The 19,161-nt window shown below is 41.7% G+C and overlaps 1 protein-coding gene across 2 annotated transcripts in view; it reads right to left on the minus strand.

The window, feature by feature from the left end:
* The window catches only part of LOC135325145 (FERM domain-containing protein 3-like), a 146,586-nt gene extending 137,033 nt beyond the window's left edge, over window positions 1-9,553 (minus strand). Inside the window, exons 1-3 of one of the 2 annotated variants that reach the window (XM_064502804.1) lie at window positions 9,488-9,553; window positions 9,173-9,224; window positions 7,986-8,130 (exon numbers count right to left, since the gene is read on the minus strand). In XM_064502804.1, coding sequence (XP_064358874.1) covers window positions 7,986-8,130; window positions 9,173-9,224; window positions 9,488-9,530 — 240 coding nt within the window. In that variant the 5' untranslated portion in view covers window positions 9,531-9,553. Of the gene's footprint in view, window positions 1-7,408; window positions 7,604-7,985; window positions 8,131-9,172; window positions 9,225-9,487 lie in introns of those variants that run through there. The other variant, XM_064502805.1, reaches the window with a different exon arrangement.
* Window positions 9,554-19,161: the final 9,608 nt, after the last annotated feature.

The following is a 19,161-nucleotide window of genomic DNA, read 5'->3' on the forward strand; positions in this document are numbered from 1 at the left end:
TTAAAAAATGATTTGTAAGGTCTAGAGAGGGAAGCAGAGAAAAGAAGGCGAGAAAGAAAAAGGCTGCTGTATTTAAAAGAACAAATAACGAAGGAACAGACAAGCAGCTTTAGCTGAAGGAAGAACTAAAAGTAGGTATTTTCCATACGTATCAGAGAAATACACAGCAGAAGTCATTCAGTGACAGCTTGACTGTAACAGGAAGAGGAGAGAAAGATTATCTGGATGTTATGAACCTTGACAACAGGTTGATATTATCCACATGGAGCAGGGGGAAGAGGGCAAAAAGAGAGCAAGAGAAGAACAGCAAGATGAAGAGAGCAGTTTTACAGCATGTTTGATTTAATGAAATAAAATACCCAGAAGGAGAGAGGCCTCTCTCCTCTACAGGAAGAGGTGCTACAGAAAAACAAGCATTTTCTCACAGGAAGAGGAAGAATTACCCTTCAGTTCTCCCAACCCATCTCTCTCACTCTTTTTCTTTTTTTTTTTTTTTTTTGAGGGAGAAGAGAAAAATCAGATACCATTTTGCCTAAGTGTTTAAGTCCTGAGCTTTTTATAGACTGTCAATTCCAGAGGACCAGCCAAATCTGTACTGTCAAAATCCAGATCTCCCTAATGCCACTTCCTGTAGAAAAGGCACAAATCATCTTCTTTTTTTTGGTGAAAGTGATGTATCTTATTGGAAAAAAATAATCCCCGAACAACACAGAACATTCAATTTAAGTGAATACATCCAAGAAAATGAAAATACGCTACTTCTACACCAATGACTCATTTCAGGTCTAACCTTAGGCCAACTGTTTTTGCTGAAAGATCACTTCTCAGCTGCGTCATATATTAAATGCATATCAATGTATTGAAGATACAAATGAGAATATCTCAGGGGGCCACAAAACGCAACCTCATGAGGTGCCAAGAGCCCTTTCAAGACATAACAGTATATGAAGTTCCTGGATACAGTTTTCCTGGGTCTCCTGGGAGCCGCTTTCAACCTCACGGGATCAAAGCAGTTATCTGCAGTTTGGAGACCTAAGCTGTGCTGAACTCTATTACGGATTTTCCAGTTGCCTTTTATTATTATAGCTCCACCTCTGCTGCCCAAAGCAGTGCCAGTGTCCAAACACACATGACAATAAAGAACGCACAAGTTTTGAGTCAAAGTTGTAAAACTAACAAAAGGTGGGTAAAAGTCAAAAGATTATAATGACATTTTAAAACCAGTAACTATCTTTTCAGCTTGCCACTGTTAGCTAACTTTGTGTAAGGATAGCTGTATTTTTCATCTCCTTTGTCACCCCCATATCGCAGCACCAGGCCTCAGCAGCATATTGAAATACTTGCTTATATTTAAACCATTTGCATTTAATGAAACATAGGTTTATCTTCAACCTCGGATTAGGCAGGTCCTTAAGCATGCATCTAAGTTTCCCCTCTTTTGTTTACCAGCAGTCAAGACTCAGATGAAGGTGCCAAAAACAATACACAGGAAATACACAGTTAAAACAACAGGCAAGTGCATCACCTTTAAGATATATAATATTCAGATTTTGTTGATTAACCACATAACCTGGTGCGTGGAAAAAGACAAACGCAATGTCATTAATAAGCTTTCTCTAGCAGAAATGCATTTCAGCCACAGTTCAGTATATACTAGCTATCATCCTGCATAAGCCAGCTTCTTAAGTATTTTCATTTAAGAATAATAAATGAAAAAGAACAAGAAAGTTTGTGATCTAGGAGCAGCACATAACTAATGTGCAAACATATGCACCTCTCTCCTACCAGAGATATAAAAACCAGTGCTAAGCAACTGCCAAGCTTCATAAACATCTAAGAAAATAACTTGTCTAGATGGATTTGATAATTCATAAATAAGAACTCTCGATACCCCAGTACCTCTCTAGTAATAATCTCTACTTCTTGTTTCTTACTCAGCCCTTAAGAGAGCAAAGAGCACATCCATAAGTGCTATTAAAAACAAGGAAAGAAAACATATTACTACAAATTTAATCACACACATGAAATGACAACAGAGGGAGGTTTAACCCATAGGCTCAACTTGATAAGGGAGGCTTTTCGTCTGCAACTCTTGCCAAGTGTCAAGTCACTTGTCATAACTGTACAATTAGAGGCTCAAACATGGAGTTAGGAATACAAGCCTTAGTATGCTCTTCTTAAAATACGTCAACAAAATATGGCCCAGAATCCGTCCTAACTTGCATCCGCTTCCATATCTCATCTTACTATTTTGATGCGTTACAGCATCATCCCAGCAGCTCAAGGCACTTGCTGGTTACGGTTCTGACGTTGCTTACGGGATAAATATAAATTCACTAAATCTCCTGCCTGCTGTCTACATAATCCCTTAACCTTTCCCTTTCCGCAACTACGGTTCTTTGCCTTGTCCTCATCCCTGGCCTCTCTGCTCTCTTCATTTCCCATGCTGCTTTCCCTTTCCCTCTTGTTTTTCCAAACTGTCAACATTCAGCATATCTTCACAGTAAGATTCATTCCCCAAAGGACACTGCCCTTTTATCTCAAAGCTCACTTCAAAATGTTCTGCTGTTTTTTACACTTCATTGAGGGACACGAATTTTAAAGAGAGTTCTTTGGTTACGGATTTCTTTTAAGTTTAGCATCTGTCTGCAAGACACAGAACAAGGAGAGAACACTAAGCAAACAGGCATGTTCCCAGTCACCAATGTGTTAAAAACAGGACAAACAAACAGAGCTAACAGTGTACGCCACACTTTAAAAGGAGGGGGGAAAACCAAAGTCAAGCTAGCCAGTTACTACCCAAACTACAGACAGCAGCATTCAAACTGTACAGATGCTACTCCTGAATTAAGAGTAAAAAGACACAAGGCAGTCTTATACTGTTAGACCACTAGGGGCAGAGGGGAATCCTCAGATTTTGTCACCCTTATTCTCAGTTACACGACGGAAGGTGCAAGGTCCAAGAGCAGACCATAAGTAAATCAAAGTCTTGCTTTCCAGCAAGGAAAAAAGTATTTTAAAAATGTTTTGGAAATTGAGAAGAAAACGAGCAAAGCTGGACACACACAGAAATTTAAGTTAGTACTTTTAAGTGACACTTGAATAATCATTTAGACACTGACATAAAGTCAGTAGCATAGCCAAGTGGTATTTGTTTGGATATCTACACGGGTTTTTGTTTGGGAAAGCTCATACAAAACAACGCCTCTGTTGTCGAGATAAGTACCATTACCACACAGTCCTACTTTGGGGTTTACTGAGGCACAAAAAGATCAAGTCATACAGTATTTCTGCAAATAATCATGCAGAAAGCAGTTTACTATCACTGTCAATAATAAGCTCTAGGTGGGAGGAAAAGTCATTCATGCCAACCATATTTCCAGTCAACACAGTTTGAACTGAACAGCTCAAGGAGTATAACTTACATGAATTTTAAAATGAAGTAACATATTAAAAGTACCATTTTCCTAGGGAATGGGCCTAGAATGTTTATGAACATACGTGGAAAAATAAGTTTAGAGACACAGTGGTACCTAATACACACTTACATGAAAAATAATAATAATAATGTGACAGTAACCTACTCAAAAGTCCCTGATCAAACACTGACATCCAGAATACACCTTCAGGTAAAGGTACAGAAGAATAATTAAGACTTCAACTCAACAAGGTATACTTAAGACTGTGACTAATTTTAAACATTCAAGAGGCACCTCTGAGGCTGAGGAACACTTGCCTATTTAATAACAAACAGCCTACCACAGCAGGGCCTCGACTGGTAACTTTACACACTATTGAAATAAACACACGTAATCATCCAGAATACACCAGTCAAAAATGCTTTTCCCTTACTCCTTAAGTTGTTTAGGTTATTACCCCTAAAAGGTTAACAAGATGCATGAAGTTTTGCATGAAGCCTGCAAAAACAGGAATTAAAGTGCTTGTGATCTCAATGACTCAGAAAATGAATATCTCATTAGTTCCTCCAGAAAGGAGGTCTTCCTGCTGCTCCAGTCAAATTTCCAATAGTTTTGAAGACCTACTTCCCCCAGTGCCCTCTTTTAAGCCTTGGCTCTGCACTTTATAAGGCAGTCTGCACAAGCAGGTCACCTCTCTTCTGCAAATGGAAATAGACAGTGGACATTGGTTGTTTTTCACATCCCCTCCGTTTCAGCCGTGCTACTACAACCTCACTCTAGTGCTGCTGTAAGACTGCTTGACATACCCATCCCAGAGAAGCTTCACAAATAAATAAGAGGCACTGGAAAATAAATGCCATCACAGGAATTAGTTAAGCCTCCCTTGGGCCCCAACCCTTTACCATGTCAGTCACCACTTCATCTGATCTGCAGTCATGAAGTCTTTCCAACAAAGACACACTGAATCCTGACCTTTGAGCTGCAAACCTAGCCTTGAGCAACTCGGTGACCTACATGACAGTTCCACAGCTCGATAACTAGTTGGCTGCAGTCTGCAAATGCATGATTCATCTGTGATTCTCCCCACATCATCCCATATGTTGTCATTTGATTATTCGCTATAAAATATAATTTCCAAGAGCAAGCACTGTTAGCATCTTGGGTAGCTTTGAAAGAAGTCCAATATTAAAATGAAAATTGTATTTTATATTCCTACCTGAACGTAATGAAATTTACACAGGGAAAAAAAATATATAGCTATACAGCACCTAAACAGGTCTGCTTCTCTCAACTTTTCTCCATGCTACCTCCCAATGCTTTAGCTGAGTAACACAGTTCTGGTTGCACATTTGGTAGGGTCAAAGACCTACAGTGCATCCACAAAGATTTAATTAGCAGACATCTCTGCACCGAAGTGTTACTGGGGCCCTCAAATACAAGCCCACGAGTGCAAGCTAACTGCTGAAAAGATATACATGAAAAAATACGGTGTGTCAGAACTGAGAGAGCTATAATGCAGCATATCACCAACTGCATATCCCACCATTCAGACAAGCTGAGTATCTCCTCTCCTCCCCCCCAAAAAAGGAGAGCTAGAATTTCAGTCCTTCACCATTTCTTACAGCATCCCATGTCCTTATGAGACTCTGTTGCCATTTCTCAGTGTTGTGGAATTAGGCTTTCTTATCCTCTTAATGACCAAAACACAGCTGTCCAACATGTCCCAGCTGGCACAGCCCTGGCATCTCTGCCATTAACCCAGCAGCACATCATCTGGGCTGTTTTGTCCCTCTGAATACGCATCATTACACACATATGCGACTAACTCGCAACATCTTTCTTTTTTGCACGGAAAGACAAAATTGCAGCATCGTAAAAGTTCCTAGCAAGTTTTGTCCATGTTATAAAGTTCAAATACAAAACTGATCAAGAGGCTGAAGACAGAAAGCTTGGGATTTGCTAATCTCCAGTGTATCAGAAGCTAAATATATACAAGAGGTTAAATAACTCATACTGCTAAGTTATATCTCCTTTGTGTATACCATTGGGCAATGATAGACAAGATGTAGTATTTGTAGAGAGGATAAGGCAGTTTGGAGCATTTGACACAGAGGAAGAATGAAAGGTAACTCAGAAGCATGAAAAGTCCTTGTTATTTGGATGTTTCTGCTAAAGTGACTAAGAGCAAAGAAGTTCCTAGTACTAGGATCTGTATTTATACACTTAGGATTTCAGCACCTAAAACTCCTGGAAAATAAAAAAAGAAAAATTGAGCCATTCCTACATTTTACATCTTTTTAGTCTGTTGGCAGATTCGGCAAAACAAGTTTTAGATCAGTTTATAACAGAATTCAGTTTTTAGCATTACCCTTGGAACTATGATAGTTAAAAACATTTTAACCCATAGTATAAAACACTTTTCCCCCTGCACATGTTAGATATGAAACGAGCCATGGCAGTACAACACAACACAGCTCTGAGCTCGCTACCTCACCTTGCACAACAGAATTCTTAAAGTAATGACTTTTTCTTCAACCTGGTGGGCAAACGGCATACTTTTAGCAGGCCTAAGTCTGTTTAGCTACAAATCCACAGAACTGTAATGATTCACACCACGTTACACTCTCACTTTAAAGTCTTTATAGTTTAAAGAGCCTAATTATTTTTTTTAAGATGACAGATGTTACGCAAAGCTTGCATTAAGCTCGGAGAAAAGACACTCCGAAGGCCATTCTGGTTCTTACACATTAAAGCTATGATCTCATAACCACACTATGCATCAACAAGAGCATTATAACAGTATATATACAAGATGTTTCAGCAATTTCCTGTTACTTCCAGGCTACATATTGCTTGAGTGTAACTCATTGTATCTCTTCAAATGGCTCCATCGGGACTAATAACAACAGAATTCGCTCCAAGAAAAAAAAAAGGTAGCTACGCATACCATGATGCTTGATTTTTCAGACATATTTACCCTTTATACAAGACTACTGACTTGATTTAGAGCTGTGGATATTCGGCATTGCCAGAGAGAGAAAGCAGAACAAGAGGAGACCAACTGTGAGTGACCAACAGCTTCCTAGAAGACCCCTCACGTCTCCCAATCTGAACGCCAAAAGCTCATGTCACTGCGACTCTGCTAACGTCAGTGAAATTTCAAACAGAGTAACTTGGCTTCTGATGCTTGCAGCTGAGGAATCTGCAAGACTTCCACAACACACCGGAGTTTGGGCTTGTTAGGAGCCTCCTGTCACACCCAAACGCATCAAAAAAATCCCCGCTTGCACACAGCACAAATAACGCTGCATGAGAAACTGATGGGCTCCTTGCCTTCTGCCTCCTTACCCTTATCCCTTAAAGGAATAAAGAGGACTGGTTAAGGAACCGGGAAGAGGGACTAAAGTTGCTTGCTTTCCAAGCGCACAACCGCTAATCACTGAAAACCCTCCCCCAAGTTAGCTTGCGAATTAGGAGGAGAGGCGAGCGGCACTTCATTTTGAACTCGGGGCGCTGCCTCCGTACCGGGATTTCCCGGGGCTGCGCGCCCAGGGCCTTGCTCTGGAAGCGGCGCTTGCCGGCACGGCAGAGCGGGGCCGCCTCGCGCAGCACCGCGGAGCCCCCCCGGGCGCCCGGCGAGGGCACGGCGGGGCGGGAGGCGCTGCCGCCGCGGGGCCGCGCTCCTCCGGGCGCCCCCGCTCAGCGGGCTCCGCGCCCGGCCCTCGGCGGGGGGGGGCGCGCCGGGAGCGGGGCACGGCGCCGCCCCGACCCCGCACCTCGGCAGGGGCCGGGGAGCGTCTCCGCGCGCAGGGGACGCCGCTGCCGCCCGCGCCGCAGGTGCGCGGAGCCGAGCGCGGGGCAGGGCGCTCCGCCGCTCCCCGCCCGCTCCGGGCCCGTCGCCCCGCAGCCCGGCCCGGCCTCGGCAGCCCGGGGAAGGGGCATCGCCGGCGAGCGGTGCCGCCCCGCCGCCGCCTCCCCGCCCGCGGCACCTGGATGTGGCAGGCGATCTCGGAGTCGTCCAGCAGCCGGACGGTGCACTTCATCTCCGGGCTCAGCGACCTGATGCTGGAGCTCCGGAACCGGATCATCCCGGCCGCCGGCCCGCCGCCGCCGCCGCCCCGCAGGCAGCCGCAGACGGCCAGCCTGCAGCGGCGCCCGGCCGACACCCCCGGGGCGGCTCGGCTCGGCTCGGCTCGGCTCGGCACGGCACGGCACAGCGCGGCGCCGCCCCTCAGCCCCGCGGCGCCCCGCCGCCGCCCGCCGCGGCTGGGGCCGCCGCCGCCGCTGCGTCAGGCCGAGCCGGGCTCGCCGGGCTCCGCATCCCGCCCCCGGCCCGCCCCCGGCCCGCCCCCGGCGCGGCCCCGGCCCCGGCCACCTCTCCGCCGCCTCACCTGCGCCGCCGCCCCCGCCTGCGGGGGGCTCTCGGCGGAAGGGCTGCGCTCCCGCCGCCCGGCAGAAAGGCAGCCCCCAGCCCAACGCAAGCGCTCCCAAAGCGAGCAGTCACCGGCGCCCGCGCGTGTGTGTTTTTCCCCGGGACACGCGCGCCGTGCTTTTCTTGGCGTTTACCTGAATTGTCGGTGCTCGTGCGGCAGCGCCCGGTGCTTCGCAAGGAGGCGGCAGCAGCAGCAGCAGCGAGGTGCGCACGCCGCCCGCCCGCCCGCAGCATGAGCTCCCGCTGTCCTGTCGTGGCAGGCGGATGCAGCAAGGGGACCTTGTGAAATAAAAAAAATACAACAAAAACCACGCAGTGAGAGGAGGGTGCTGCAAGAAACTAGAAGGGCACATAACCAGACTTCTTCTTCCCTTCACCTAAGAGCCTGAGCTAAGTCTTGGAAACTTGTTTCCCCAAGGCAAGACTGGTCCATTAGGGAGGAGCTGTCTCGTCCGGACTGTTGTGTAAGTGGGAAAGAAAACACAGCCTGCAGTAGCTTCCCTGCTGGGCTCTTTCTTGTGGAAGGGTGTATATATGTGCAAAACTTTACCGAGTATGTAGGAAGTAAGCGCTAAAATCGACCAGCCTTCAAAACAGGGATCAACAGCGGGATGGAAGAGGAGCACTTCTGGTGCACAACAGCCGGTGTGAAATGGGATGTGATCGAAAGGTTACAGAAGAGAAAATTGTGCTGACAGCCACACACAGTGTATTGCAGTCATTTTGCCTAATTACATCCTTGATGGCCTGGAGACTTCTGTATTTCGAAAATAGTTCTGTGTGATTTTAATGTTATTTGGAAAATCACTGAAAAGCCTAAGCACTGCTACTCCTGCAAACTCTTCTTTCAGCTCTCTGCTGGACAACTAGCAGCAGGAAATACAACCATGAACAAATAAGTATATCATGCAGGATGTTGTCAGTCAAACCCTCAACCAGAGAAACAAGCATTCACACATATATAATGCTGACTACTTTGCTAATAAACATGCAAAGTCCTTTAATGTGGGACATAAAAACTGTAAGTATATGCTTCTCATAAATGATAAATGCTTCTAATTGTGAATGGTGAAGCAAGCTAGATTATTTACCTCAATAGCCACAGTCAGCCCACAAATTAAAGGAGATGGCCCTTATCAGCTGAGCCACCAGCTGTGCACATCCACCTACTGAAGTAACATTTTTTTGTCCAATAGTCCTGACCCATGGGAGCTCAGTATAGCCAGGACTTCAGCCCACATGTGGATTTACTTGGAGGCTACACAGATTTTCCTCCCTACACCAGAAGAGGAATCTTTTCTTTTGAAGTCAGATCTTTTACCTTCCCATTTGGTCTCTCCAGCACGCATTCCTCCATCCACCCAAAAGGGAAACTGAAAGACAGAGTTGAGCCAAGGATGAGCTACAGTTTTATGGAGCAGGTCAGAGTTTACTAGTCAGAGGACTTTCCCCTTCATTCTTCAAACTATGAGCTCTATTCAGAGAAATCAACTTCCTAGGCATTCTCGGTATTATGGGCAGTGCTGACTGCACTGCAGAATAAACGTCTACAGTAAACTGGTACACGGCAAGTGTAAAATAGCACATACAGATGGCACAGCTGTAGGAGCACAGAACTCAGCAGAAGTTTACTTACCTGGTTTTAAAGACAGGTCAGGCATGTCTTTTTGACACTTCATTTGCTTCTGTGATACACTATCCCATGTAGACTTGAGATGCCCAGGAGTCCTGCAAAATGAGTAACAGATTTCTAGATCTCATTCATGCACAGAGACAATACTAGCACAGAATACAGCAGTTATCTAGCAACACACAGGATTACTCCACTACCAAGCAAATGAAAAGAAACAAATATTCCACCCCACAGGAAAAAAAAAATCTAACAGAAATAAATATAGTTGAAAACTACAGGATGTAAACCCACCAGCTGGATTTTGTTCCAGATATTATGACTGGCATCTCCACATTATTCAAAAATCATTATGGGTCTTTTTTTCTACAAACAGGAGTCTTACATGTAACGTACTGCTACAAACTACACAGAAAACCCCACAAATTCCAAAAATCATGCCTGCCTGAATGCACCCCTTTTTGCTGTACCTTGGAGGCCAAACAATCTTTATCCAGCTGTTTAAAAACATCACCTGAAAAGCTGGGTACTTCAGGAACTCACATCAAATAGAGTGGTCAGTATCAGAAAACAAAGCAATACTTTCTAATTTAATTCATGTAAAAAATATAATTCAGTTAACAGCTGATGCTGAGCTGACAGAGGGGGATAAAATAAAAGCCACTGCCCATACACTGATTCAGTTCTGACTCAGTGGGAGATTATCAACTGCTGCTATCGCCACCAAGACCAGAGCTTGGAAGGCCAGTGCGTTACAGGGAGCTCTATCCAAGCACAGGCCTGGCTTCCTGCTACTGAGTTTGCGAGATCTGCTGAGAGATCACAGTACAAGGTAATTACGGCTGCTGGAGCAAATCCTGGTGGGTAGGCATGTGCTTGAAATGTGTTTAAGATTCATCAATTGCAGGGCTGTTACCACTCTCGCCATAATAGAAGCGTTCTCCTTCTTTGTTCATCTAGCTGTTTTCTGAATGAATTTGCTTAGGGCTGTATACATCTGGATGAGTAAGGGACACCAGCCTATATACCCTATTTGCCTAGGGGTTGCTGCCAGATGTGAGGTTAGATTCAGGGGTAGCAAGAATCACTGTTAAGCTTGACTAGTACTTTGATTTCTGCATGGATTTAAATTGTGGAATGTAACTGTCAAGGGGAAACTTCAGTGACCAATCAGCACATGGACTTTAACTCTTTGAATTAATGTTTGTAATTTAGACAAATATATATGTATATGTGCATTTCCAAATATTCAAATATTAACCCATAAATAGAATTGCTGAAGCTGTAAAGATGCCTGCCTTGGGTCAGACCTCAAGTCCTAACACAGGCAGAGCAGAGAGACAATTCAGCACTCCCGCAGGAGTGTCCTGTGCCACATCACTATCCTTCTTCCTCTAAACCCACAAATCTATCCATCACCTTGGGCTTGGGCCTCCCATAAGGTTCTCACAGCCAGGCCACACAGCACTTTGAGCGATTAGCTGCGGCTAGGTCTCTCAGGTATCACAATAACATAAACAAATAACAGCAACTTCATTAAATCAGTTCTAGTACAGCTCAGATTAGAATCCGTCCCCTTCTACAACAGGATGAGGATTTGTAACTCTAAGGTTTTTTTAAACAGACAGTCTGGACATTAGGTTTCTCTAGAATATTTCCTAAGAAGGTGAGAGAATACTAAAAAAAAAAAAAAAAAAGGGGGGGGGGGGGGAAGGTTGATCCAGCAATGAGCTAAAGTTTTAAGGAGCACTGTCAGGGAAGTCTGACTTTGTTCTCAATACCGTAAGGTTTACAAAGAAGACCTAGCTTCCTACATGTTCTAGATGTGCAGTTATACTGAAGGAGGTTTGGATGATTTATAAAGGCTCCAGTTCACCAGATGACTTCTTTGTACTAAGGCGCCAAGTTTACAAACGCTTGTGCACATACTTTGTTTTCTTCCATGGCATTGTCTTTGAAAAGCACATTCTATTTGTGCAAAATGTATCTGGAAGCCAAGACTAAATTAGTACTGAAATAAAGTGAACTTCAACCTAGTCTCTTCATGTAATATTGCTTACTGACCTTTTATCTATCCCTTTTTATTGCATAGCAATTGCTGTGTGATATTTTATAATACTTATTTGGTAACACAAAGTACAGATAACAATTTGGTTTATCCTTAAAAATACTTCATTTAAGAAGAGAGTGTTACAAAGGTTGCTTCAAATTAAAAACTATAAAAATATTGGGTAGTAATAGAGCTGGATATACTAGGCAGTTCTCAAGAGACAAAAACAAATAAGCTCTTCAGAGGTAATGTACTCAAACAGATCCCACATCTACTGGAGACTTTTGTTTCAAGCTTAAGTAAGCATTTGGAAGAAAAAAATCCCACAATTGATTTCACTTCATAACAACAAACAATTGTTAAGAAAAAGGGTTATTTTGCATCTGGAAATAGAAGGTCTCTCACATCTGAATATTACACCAGTAATTTAGACTGTATATAAAATACTAATGCATATTTTTATAATTCTTATTACTGTCTTAACAAACCCTAAGAGTATTTAAAGACACATAATTCACAAAGAAAAAAAATATTTAAATAGTAAAACTCCTACTGATTACAATGAGAACACAGTTGAGCCAGAGGCTGCTAACCCACACCAGGTTTCAAGGTTTTTATATTAGAAAAAAAAAAAAAAACCCAAACCCCACACGTTCATTGCTCTCATTGCAAGTTCACTAAAACGAAGGGCTATTGGTCACATATTTGGTCACCCTTATCCCAGCAGAAAGAGCTAACGTCCTACTGATAACAGCAGGGATGTGCCACAGCTTGCATGGTGCAGATGGTCTTGCTGACCCCTGAGCTCCTTATGCATGGCAGGCAGACGAGGGCACGGCTCACAGGGGGAGCCAAGGCAAGTCAGAAAAATGTATTTTCTTCTGCAACTGCTGCAGAAAGTTTAGCAATCTTGGCTGAGACTCGGGAAGAGGTGCTAGGAAAGCATTGCCATGCACCATTCCAGAATAAAGGGTTGCATTTGCTGTACAAACTTCTTACCAAGCTTCCTGCAGATGTCACCTTGAAGCTCAGATACCAAACAGCATTTATCAGCCTGTTAAACAGGGTTGCACAATACCACATCTGAACACAGCCTGCTAGAAGAAAGCTTCCATTGATTTTAACCCATGAGCCAATTTCCATTAAGTCAAACGTCAGCTCAGAGCCTCTGGTTCAGAGGGTACAAAGTTAGTGAGACAATTATCATATTCACTAGGTACAGGGCCTTGCCAAGATGTTTCTGCCAGCAGGGGCAGGCAACTTTCCTATACACTTCTATACATATATACTCTTGTATACTTCTGTATTTCAGAGAACGCATACCCAGGCATGCTTGCTAACAACGTAATCAGGAAAACAACAGCAGGCAGCATCCTCTCAGCTTCCATCGCTGCCTCTCCAAGGAGCCTCTCTCTCCCCCCACAGCCATGTTCCTCAATACTTCTCTCACTACCCATTCTCTCTAGTTGCTCCCATACAATCAATGCAGTAGCCTCTGCACTTGCTACCAGCCCCAGAGAAACCCTACAGCTCACATGGCTGAAAGGTTAACAGGTTTTGCATGTAACACAACTGATGGTTTCAGATGTCTATAGTTATCTCATTACCTAAAACGACTGTCTCTGGCTGAATGCAGGGTAGGTACCACATCCATGTATCTTACCAGTCTCTGATAAATCAAAGAAACATTCTTGCATCGATGATTCAATAGTCCAAATGAAGATACTCTGCATCTCAGGATCAAGCTTAAAATTGGAGCTGTGCTTTCTTGACTGGATCTGTGCATGGGAAAAGAATATAGCAATGCACATCATACTGTACCTGCTCATCAAAAAAAGTTAGACTTTTAATAGCTAGGGGTATATTTGCAGATTCTTATAATCAGTGTTGGCAGGTGGAATAAAGAGGTAGTGCCCACCTCTAGCTTGAATAGCTCCTCTTAGTATTTATCTAAATGAGTGTTTAATAAGGCTCCAATTAAAAAAAAGTCTGTTAGACCAGTTACTTTTTTTTAAATAATTAATGAACATTAATAAGGACCATTGCATGGAAGATAAAAGCAAGACTGAAAGTTGATCATTATGCTAACATTAGTCACAAAATACAGAAAATCTGTGTTAACCTAAGTTACCAGATGGCCAGTCCTGCAACATCTTCAGAGCCAGGCTTCAGAGAGCGCGCATGCACACGCACACACGCGTGCACACGCACACTCTCACTCACTCACTCGGTGTGTTCTTTTATACTGTTCTTGTTACTGGATAAATTTAGCCACTACTGGGCAGAACTTGCTTCCAATAATGTCCTGTTTCCATAGCTGCTTCACAAGCACTTTGAAACAGCTGAAGGTGCTTAGACTGGTTTTGGCTGTTTTACAGTTCCTTTTCTTCGTTTGGGTTATTTTGATTTTTAATATTTCCGTCATACATTTTTGATTTTGCATCCTTTGTCTACACTGGTATTTGTCTAACTTTAAATAGGCTTAAAGCACTTTTCCAAGCAGGAATTCTCTTCTAAGTCAGGGCCTATATGGAAAATCAAATTTTACACCTGGCTCTTATTAGTGTAAGTCATGTTAAGAGTCCACAAAATAAAACTTCTGCTTTGCACATAAGCAAGTCAGGTTCCTAGTACATTTTGCCCACAGATTAGGGAGTACAGGAAGAATGTGGATCATATACAGGTATTTCAGGTTTGTTAACCTTGCCAGCATCAAATTTCTACACAGAATCTGTTATTAAAGTAATTAGCACCTTGATTTTTAAATAATCCTGTGCAACAATATTCAGTTTGTGATACAGCTCTCTTTGTAGCTTCTGATTTTTGTTATTAATTCCTTTCTAAATTACTTCAAGGATTATTTGCTCTTTATTGATCCAGATCTTTTAATTATGTAAGAACTAACAAGGGCAGGATCCTAAATTGTAATTATCTTTGTTGCTGACTTCCTTGCATTTGAGAGGCTGTATGGCATAACACTTAAGTATGTTCATAAGTGACTGCAGAATGAAAGCATGACTATTCAGGAACAAGATGTGGAATAACCAAATGCAAAAAACCTCAGATACACTAAGAAAGCACATTTTAAAAGCATTCACTGTTAATTGCTCAGTAAGAGTAATCTTACAAGTTACTTTTTAGGAGCAGCATTTTAAAATATACTTGTTCCCCTTGCCACCCTCCAAACTCTACAGGTGGCTACATTTTACTAATGCATTGAGTGCTTTCAAAATTCATGGTGCTACATCAGTGCACATTGTTGTTGTTATCCTAAGTAATGTTGAAATAGTATGTATGTATGTATGTATGTATATATGAAATAGAGTATGTAAGTTCTACCCCCTGGGTGTTAGAAGGCAAGTGACAGATGAGAAGATAAAATAATATAGCTCTTGTAGAACCTGTACTTCCAATGGAGACCAGAAGCTTTTAGAGTGAGAAAGTAATCTTGCGGAAGCTGGTTCTAATCTCATTTAAACTGGAATAAAACCAGCATAGCTCTGCTGGTGTCATCTTTAGCTGTGCCAGACTTCCTTTTGAAGAGACTAAAGGAAATTGGTTTTGTTCCCATAACTCCATGGCCTCAGCAGCCTTCTACACCCAGGTAGAAAGATCCAGGTGTTTTCCTAACTCTGCTCCAGAGGAGCACAAAAGCATCAGACATAAGCCCAGAACAGAAAGCCGTGACTTTCAGTCACCTTTGAACTACACTGCTGCAGCACTAGCTGCTATTCTGGACTAAAACAACAACCCAGCTTTCCAATTTCCTAATTTTTTACATTTCCAACATAGTCAAGAAATAACACATTATTATACAAGCTTTCAGACAGATTTTCCTTTGTTGAACATTTGTGAGGACTCTTACTGGTTGGACTAGACGGTCCCTAAAGGTCCCTTCCAACCTCAGTCGTTCTGTGATGCTGTGGTTACGTTAATGCATCCACTTTAGTCAGGTTGCAGGGAGGAATTTTTCTGTGGGAGCACAGACTTTGATTTCTTACATTCAATTAAGTTTGGCAAGATTCTTGTGAAAACCTGGAGTTGCTATCAACTGCATTACACTGATACAGTATAGCCCATAAAGTTGTTTTCAAAGACTAAGGAACTACCATGTCAGAAACACAACTAATTTTCCACTGCTTATCTACATTAATTTTCTCAAAAGTTAATCAACTAACCATCAGGTAAGCAGAACATAGTATTTCCTTTGTTGTTGCTGCCAAATTAAAAAGGAATAACAATAGCTTCTGTGTTTAGAACTAAGTGTATTTAACTCTTAGATCTATGTTTTCATAAGCTTCTCTTTATAGAATTAGTTAACTAGGATGAGTACAGGTTTTAGCAGAGTACGAAGTATTGCGTTCTTAACTACAGTTAGATTCACTTACTTAGTCATTTCTCCAGCTTCAGAGTCAACATGAGAACATACTTATGTTATACAGGAGCAATGAAGAAAAATCATGCCCATTTTCTTTTACTTTTTTTTTTGTATTGCAAACTGGAAGTATAATAAAAAATACTTACAACTCATCTTTCATCTCACGTGCAGTGTGCCCAAAGCACTACACTTCACTATGAACAAAGGGCACAAGGTAACATGTACAAATACTTAATGTGATTTTTATAAAAGCTACAGCAGCTTTAGTTTGATTTACCGATCCCAAATTGCTGAAAGCTTGGCATATTCATCAGATGGATGATTTTCTCAGTACTGTGAAATCCTGCTTGGAGCAGAGCGCCACTTTGGTTGTACTGAGTTCTCCTCGGCCTCCCACGTATCTACTGTATGACCAAAGGAAAAGGGAAAGGATTTTAGACAGCATATTGACTGATTTCACATTATGTAAAACAGACCCTGAAAACTTTTGGTGTGATTTTAATTAACACAGCCAAAATTTGAAGCCAATTTACTTCATAATGAGGATTAATTATGTCTAGTACAGAACAAAACAGTATGCTATTTAGTGGCACTTCTTACAGAGAACGTATCATATTGCGATCTCTCATTTATATTTCCTGTCACTAGCTATTGAGGACTTCACTTGAATCCCTAAAGGTCTCAGTAATTTGAGCCTTAGCTCTTTGAAAGATAGCCTTTCTCCCCTTTATGATTCAGGAAGTTGAGATAACCCAATGCATCCTAGCCCTCACTTTTATTAAAACAAAGAAAAAAACCCAGCATCTGTGATGCTGGATACTGTTGGCAAGTTTTAAGAGACCTTAAAACTTTTATAGGAGTTTTCCATTATGTTGTGGTAAGTTTCAATTAGGAATTAGCAGCAGGAAGGGTACATTCTTCCTCCATTTTGGACTTCATAATATTCTGTATACAACAGAATGCTCATTCTTTTCCAGGCCTTTCCTGGTATCTTTGGGAAGGAGGCAGATACAGTAAAGATAAATAGAAATACTTCCAGGAAGGTTAGAGTTACTAAATTCATATTTTGTGTTCCCCTTCTCTAAAATTAGGCAACTAATTTAAGTTGACGATAATGCTTTACTGACTTTTATGAGTTCAGTATCAAGTAATAAGTCAAACCAGAAAGGCTCAGGAAGAGACATTCCAAAATGTCATAAAATATTCACCTTTTTAAGACTTTTTTCAGATACTAGATTTTAAAATAGACACTAAATGTCATTAAGGGGCTAGAAGCACATGCAAGACAAGGATTTTCTGATAGGTATCCTTTAGTTTTGGGCTTTTGAATTCCTGAATGCTCATCCTTCATCACTGTATTTTAAGTTCACTTGTTATTACATATTAAATGTAATAAATAAAACATTGGAAGTTATTTACATTTGTCTCCTGCTTGAATTGAGTGTACTTTGGAATTCATGAAACCACACAGCTTATTACGTATAACTACATCAAAGCTTCAGAACCAAGCTATATGCTCTGCCACCATGCTAAATAACAAGAATTTTCAACACTACAGAGAAGGCGCCTATTCCCACTATGGCAAACGGTCTTCACTGGAACTACAGTACCACAATAAATTTCCTGTGATTCCTAATTAACAAAACCTAATACCACACTCCTCCGTGTTATGATGTTTAAAGAAATAAAAACTAACAAAAAGCACATTTTATCTGGAACTAGGAGTGAAATCCTCATTCAACTCAAATCAAAGGGATTCACAGACCTTAATGGATCTATGAATTAACTAAAAACATTTTAAGCAGATACTGAAGCATACATAATGTGATCCTTTTAAGACTCAACCTTTTACCTGAGTTTTATCCAGTCAGCTGTCTAGTTGACTAGTGATATAAATTACATCTGCACAAATCAAATGAACTACACCAGCAGGAAGTCTGAATGTGTTTGTCTTCTTATACCACCTTCGGGTTGCCTACAGGCTTCTGTGTCTGTAAAATTTGATTAGTTTTCTCCCTTTCCTCTTGCTCTCTCTGCAGTATCTGCACAGCGCGTTGCTGCTCACACAGCACTATGAGCACATGTTCGCATGGTAGCTTAGCCCAAGCTTCAGGAAAAGAGAACTCCTGGCAAGACTTTCTGCAAATACACTGACACAAAAATAGCTGTTAGGTGATGTCATGCCAGCTTGGCTTGGAGCTTTTCATAAAATGCAAAGTTATACGTTACCAAAAAAGCTGTCAAATAGAGAAAATATGTTTTGTAATAATCAAGTCAGATAAAACTGTGATAATCTGGTTACGAAAAGAGAGTTAGACGTGCACGGTAGGCTACGCGGTCAGTTGCTGTTGATGTCAAGAGAATCTCAATGATTGTTGTGAAAGAACAAGATAAATTAAAATTTTAATTCTGGGAATGGGATTAGCAAGTCTGACAATGCTTCCAAGGTGTAAATGACCATGGGTGTTTTTCAAGCTTGTTCACACCAGCATTAGAAATTGATAGCTTGTGAGATACAAGACATTTGGATCTCCCAAGAATTCTCATGTGAATGAAACATCTCCCACTGCCTCACAAGTAATCAGCCAAGAAATTGAGTAAGATACCAGGAAAATTCAATTCGCTTTAGCACAATCCCATTGCTACTAAAGCATAATTTTTATTTAGTCAATGAATACCTTAAAGGTGTCATCATGGTCTACTAGTAATTTGTAGACAGGGCTGTTTGGATGATAGCCTAGTAACTTGCAAAGTTCTGGTCTTTGTTAGGAAATTCTTAATAAGCAAGTGAAATACAGGCTGTTCCAATCTCAATGAAATGGTCAAAGACAGATGGCAGTAAAAAAAGGCAAGGCATTCATCACTCATTACATCATTTGAAGTGCTCTGCAAAGGAAATAAAAGTTTCATAGGCAGTGGGAGACTTAATATGCTTCCTGATAATTTCTTCTGAAGCTTGATTCATATAAAGTCATGCTACCCTTTTTAACTTTAGGAACTAGGACTGACTCAATATTTTTCATTTTGCTTCTATTTGAGAAACTAGTGATACAGTTCACTTAACTGATGTACATTTAGTAAGTGTATGTAAGAACGTTAAAGAAAAAACACATGTATTCCATTTCATTAAAAATGCAAACACTATCAGTTCTCATACCTAAACACAGTTTCTCTTCTTTGGTATGTGCAATGTCACAAACTTACTCATTTTGCAGTCAAGACCGCCCTTCTTTGCAGGAAAAAAACAAAGAG

Source organism: Dromaius novaehollandiae, chromosome Z (assembly GCF_036370855.1).
Source record: "Dromaius novaehollandiae isolate bDroNov1 chromosome Z, bDroNov1.hap1, whole genome shotgun sequence".
NCBI lineage: Eukaryota > Metazoa > Chordata > Aves > Casuariiformes > Dromaiidae > Dromaius > Dromaius novaehollandiae.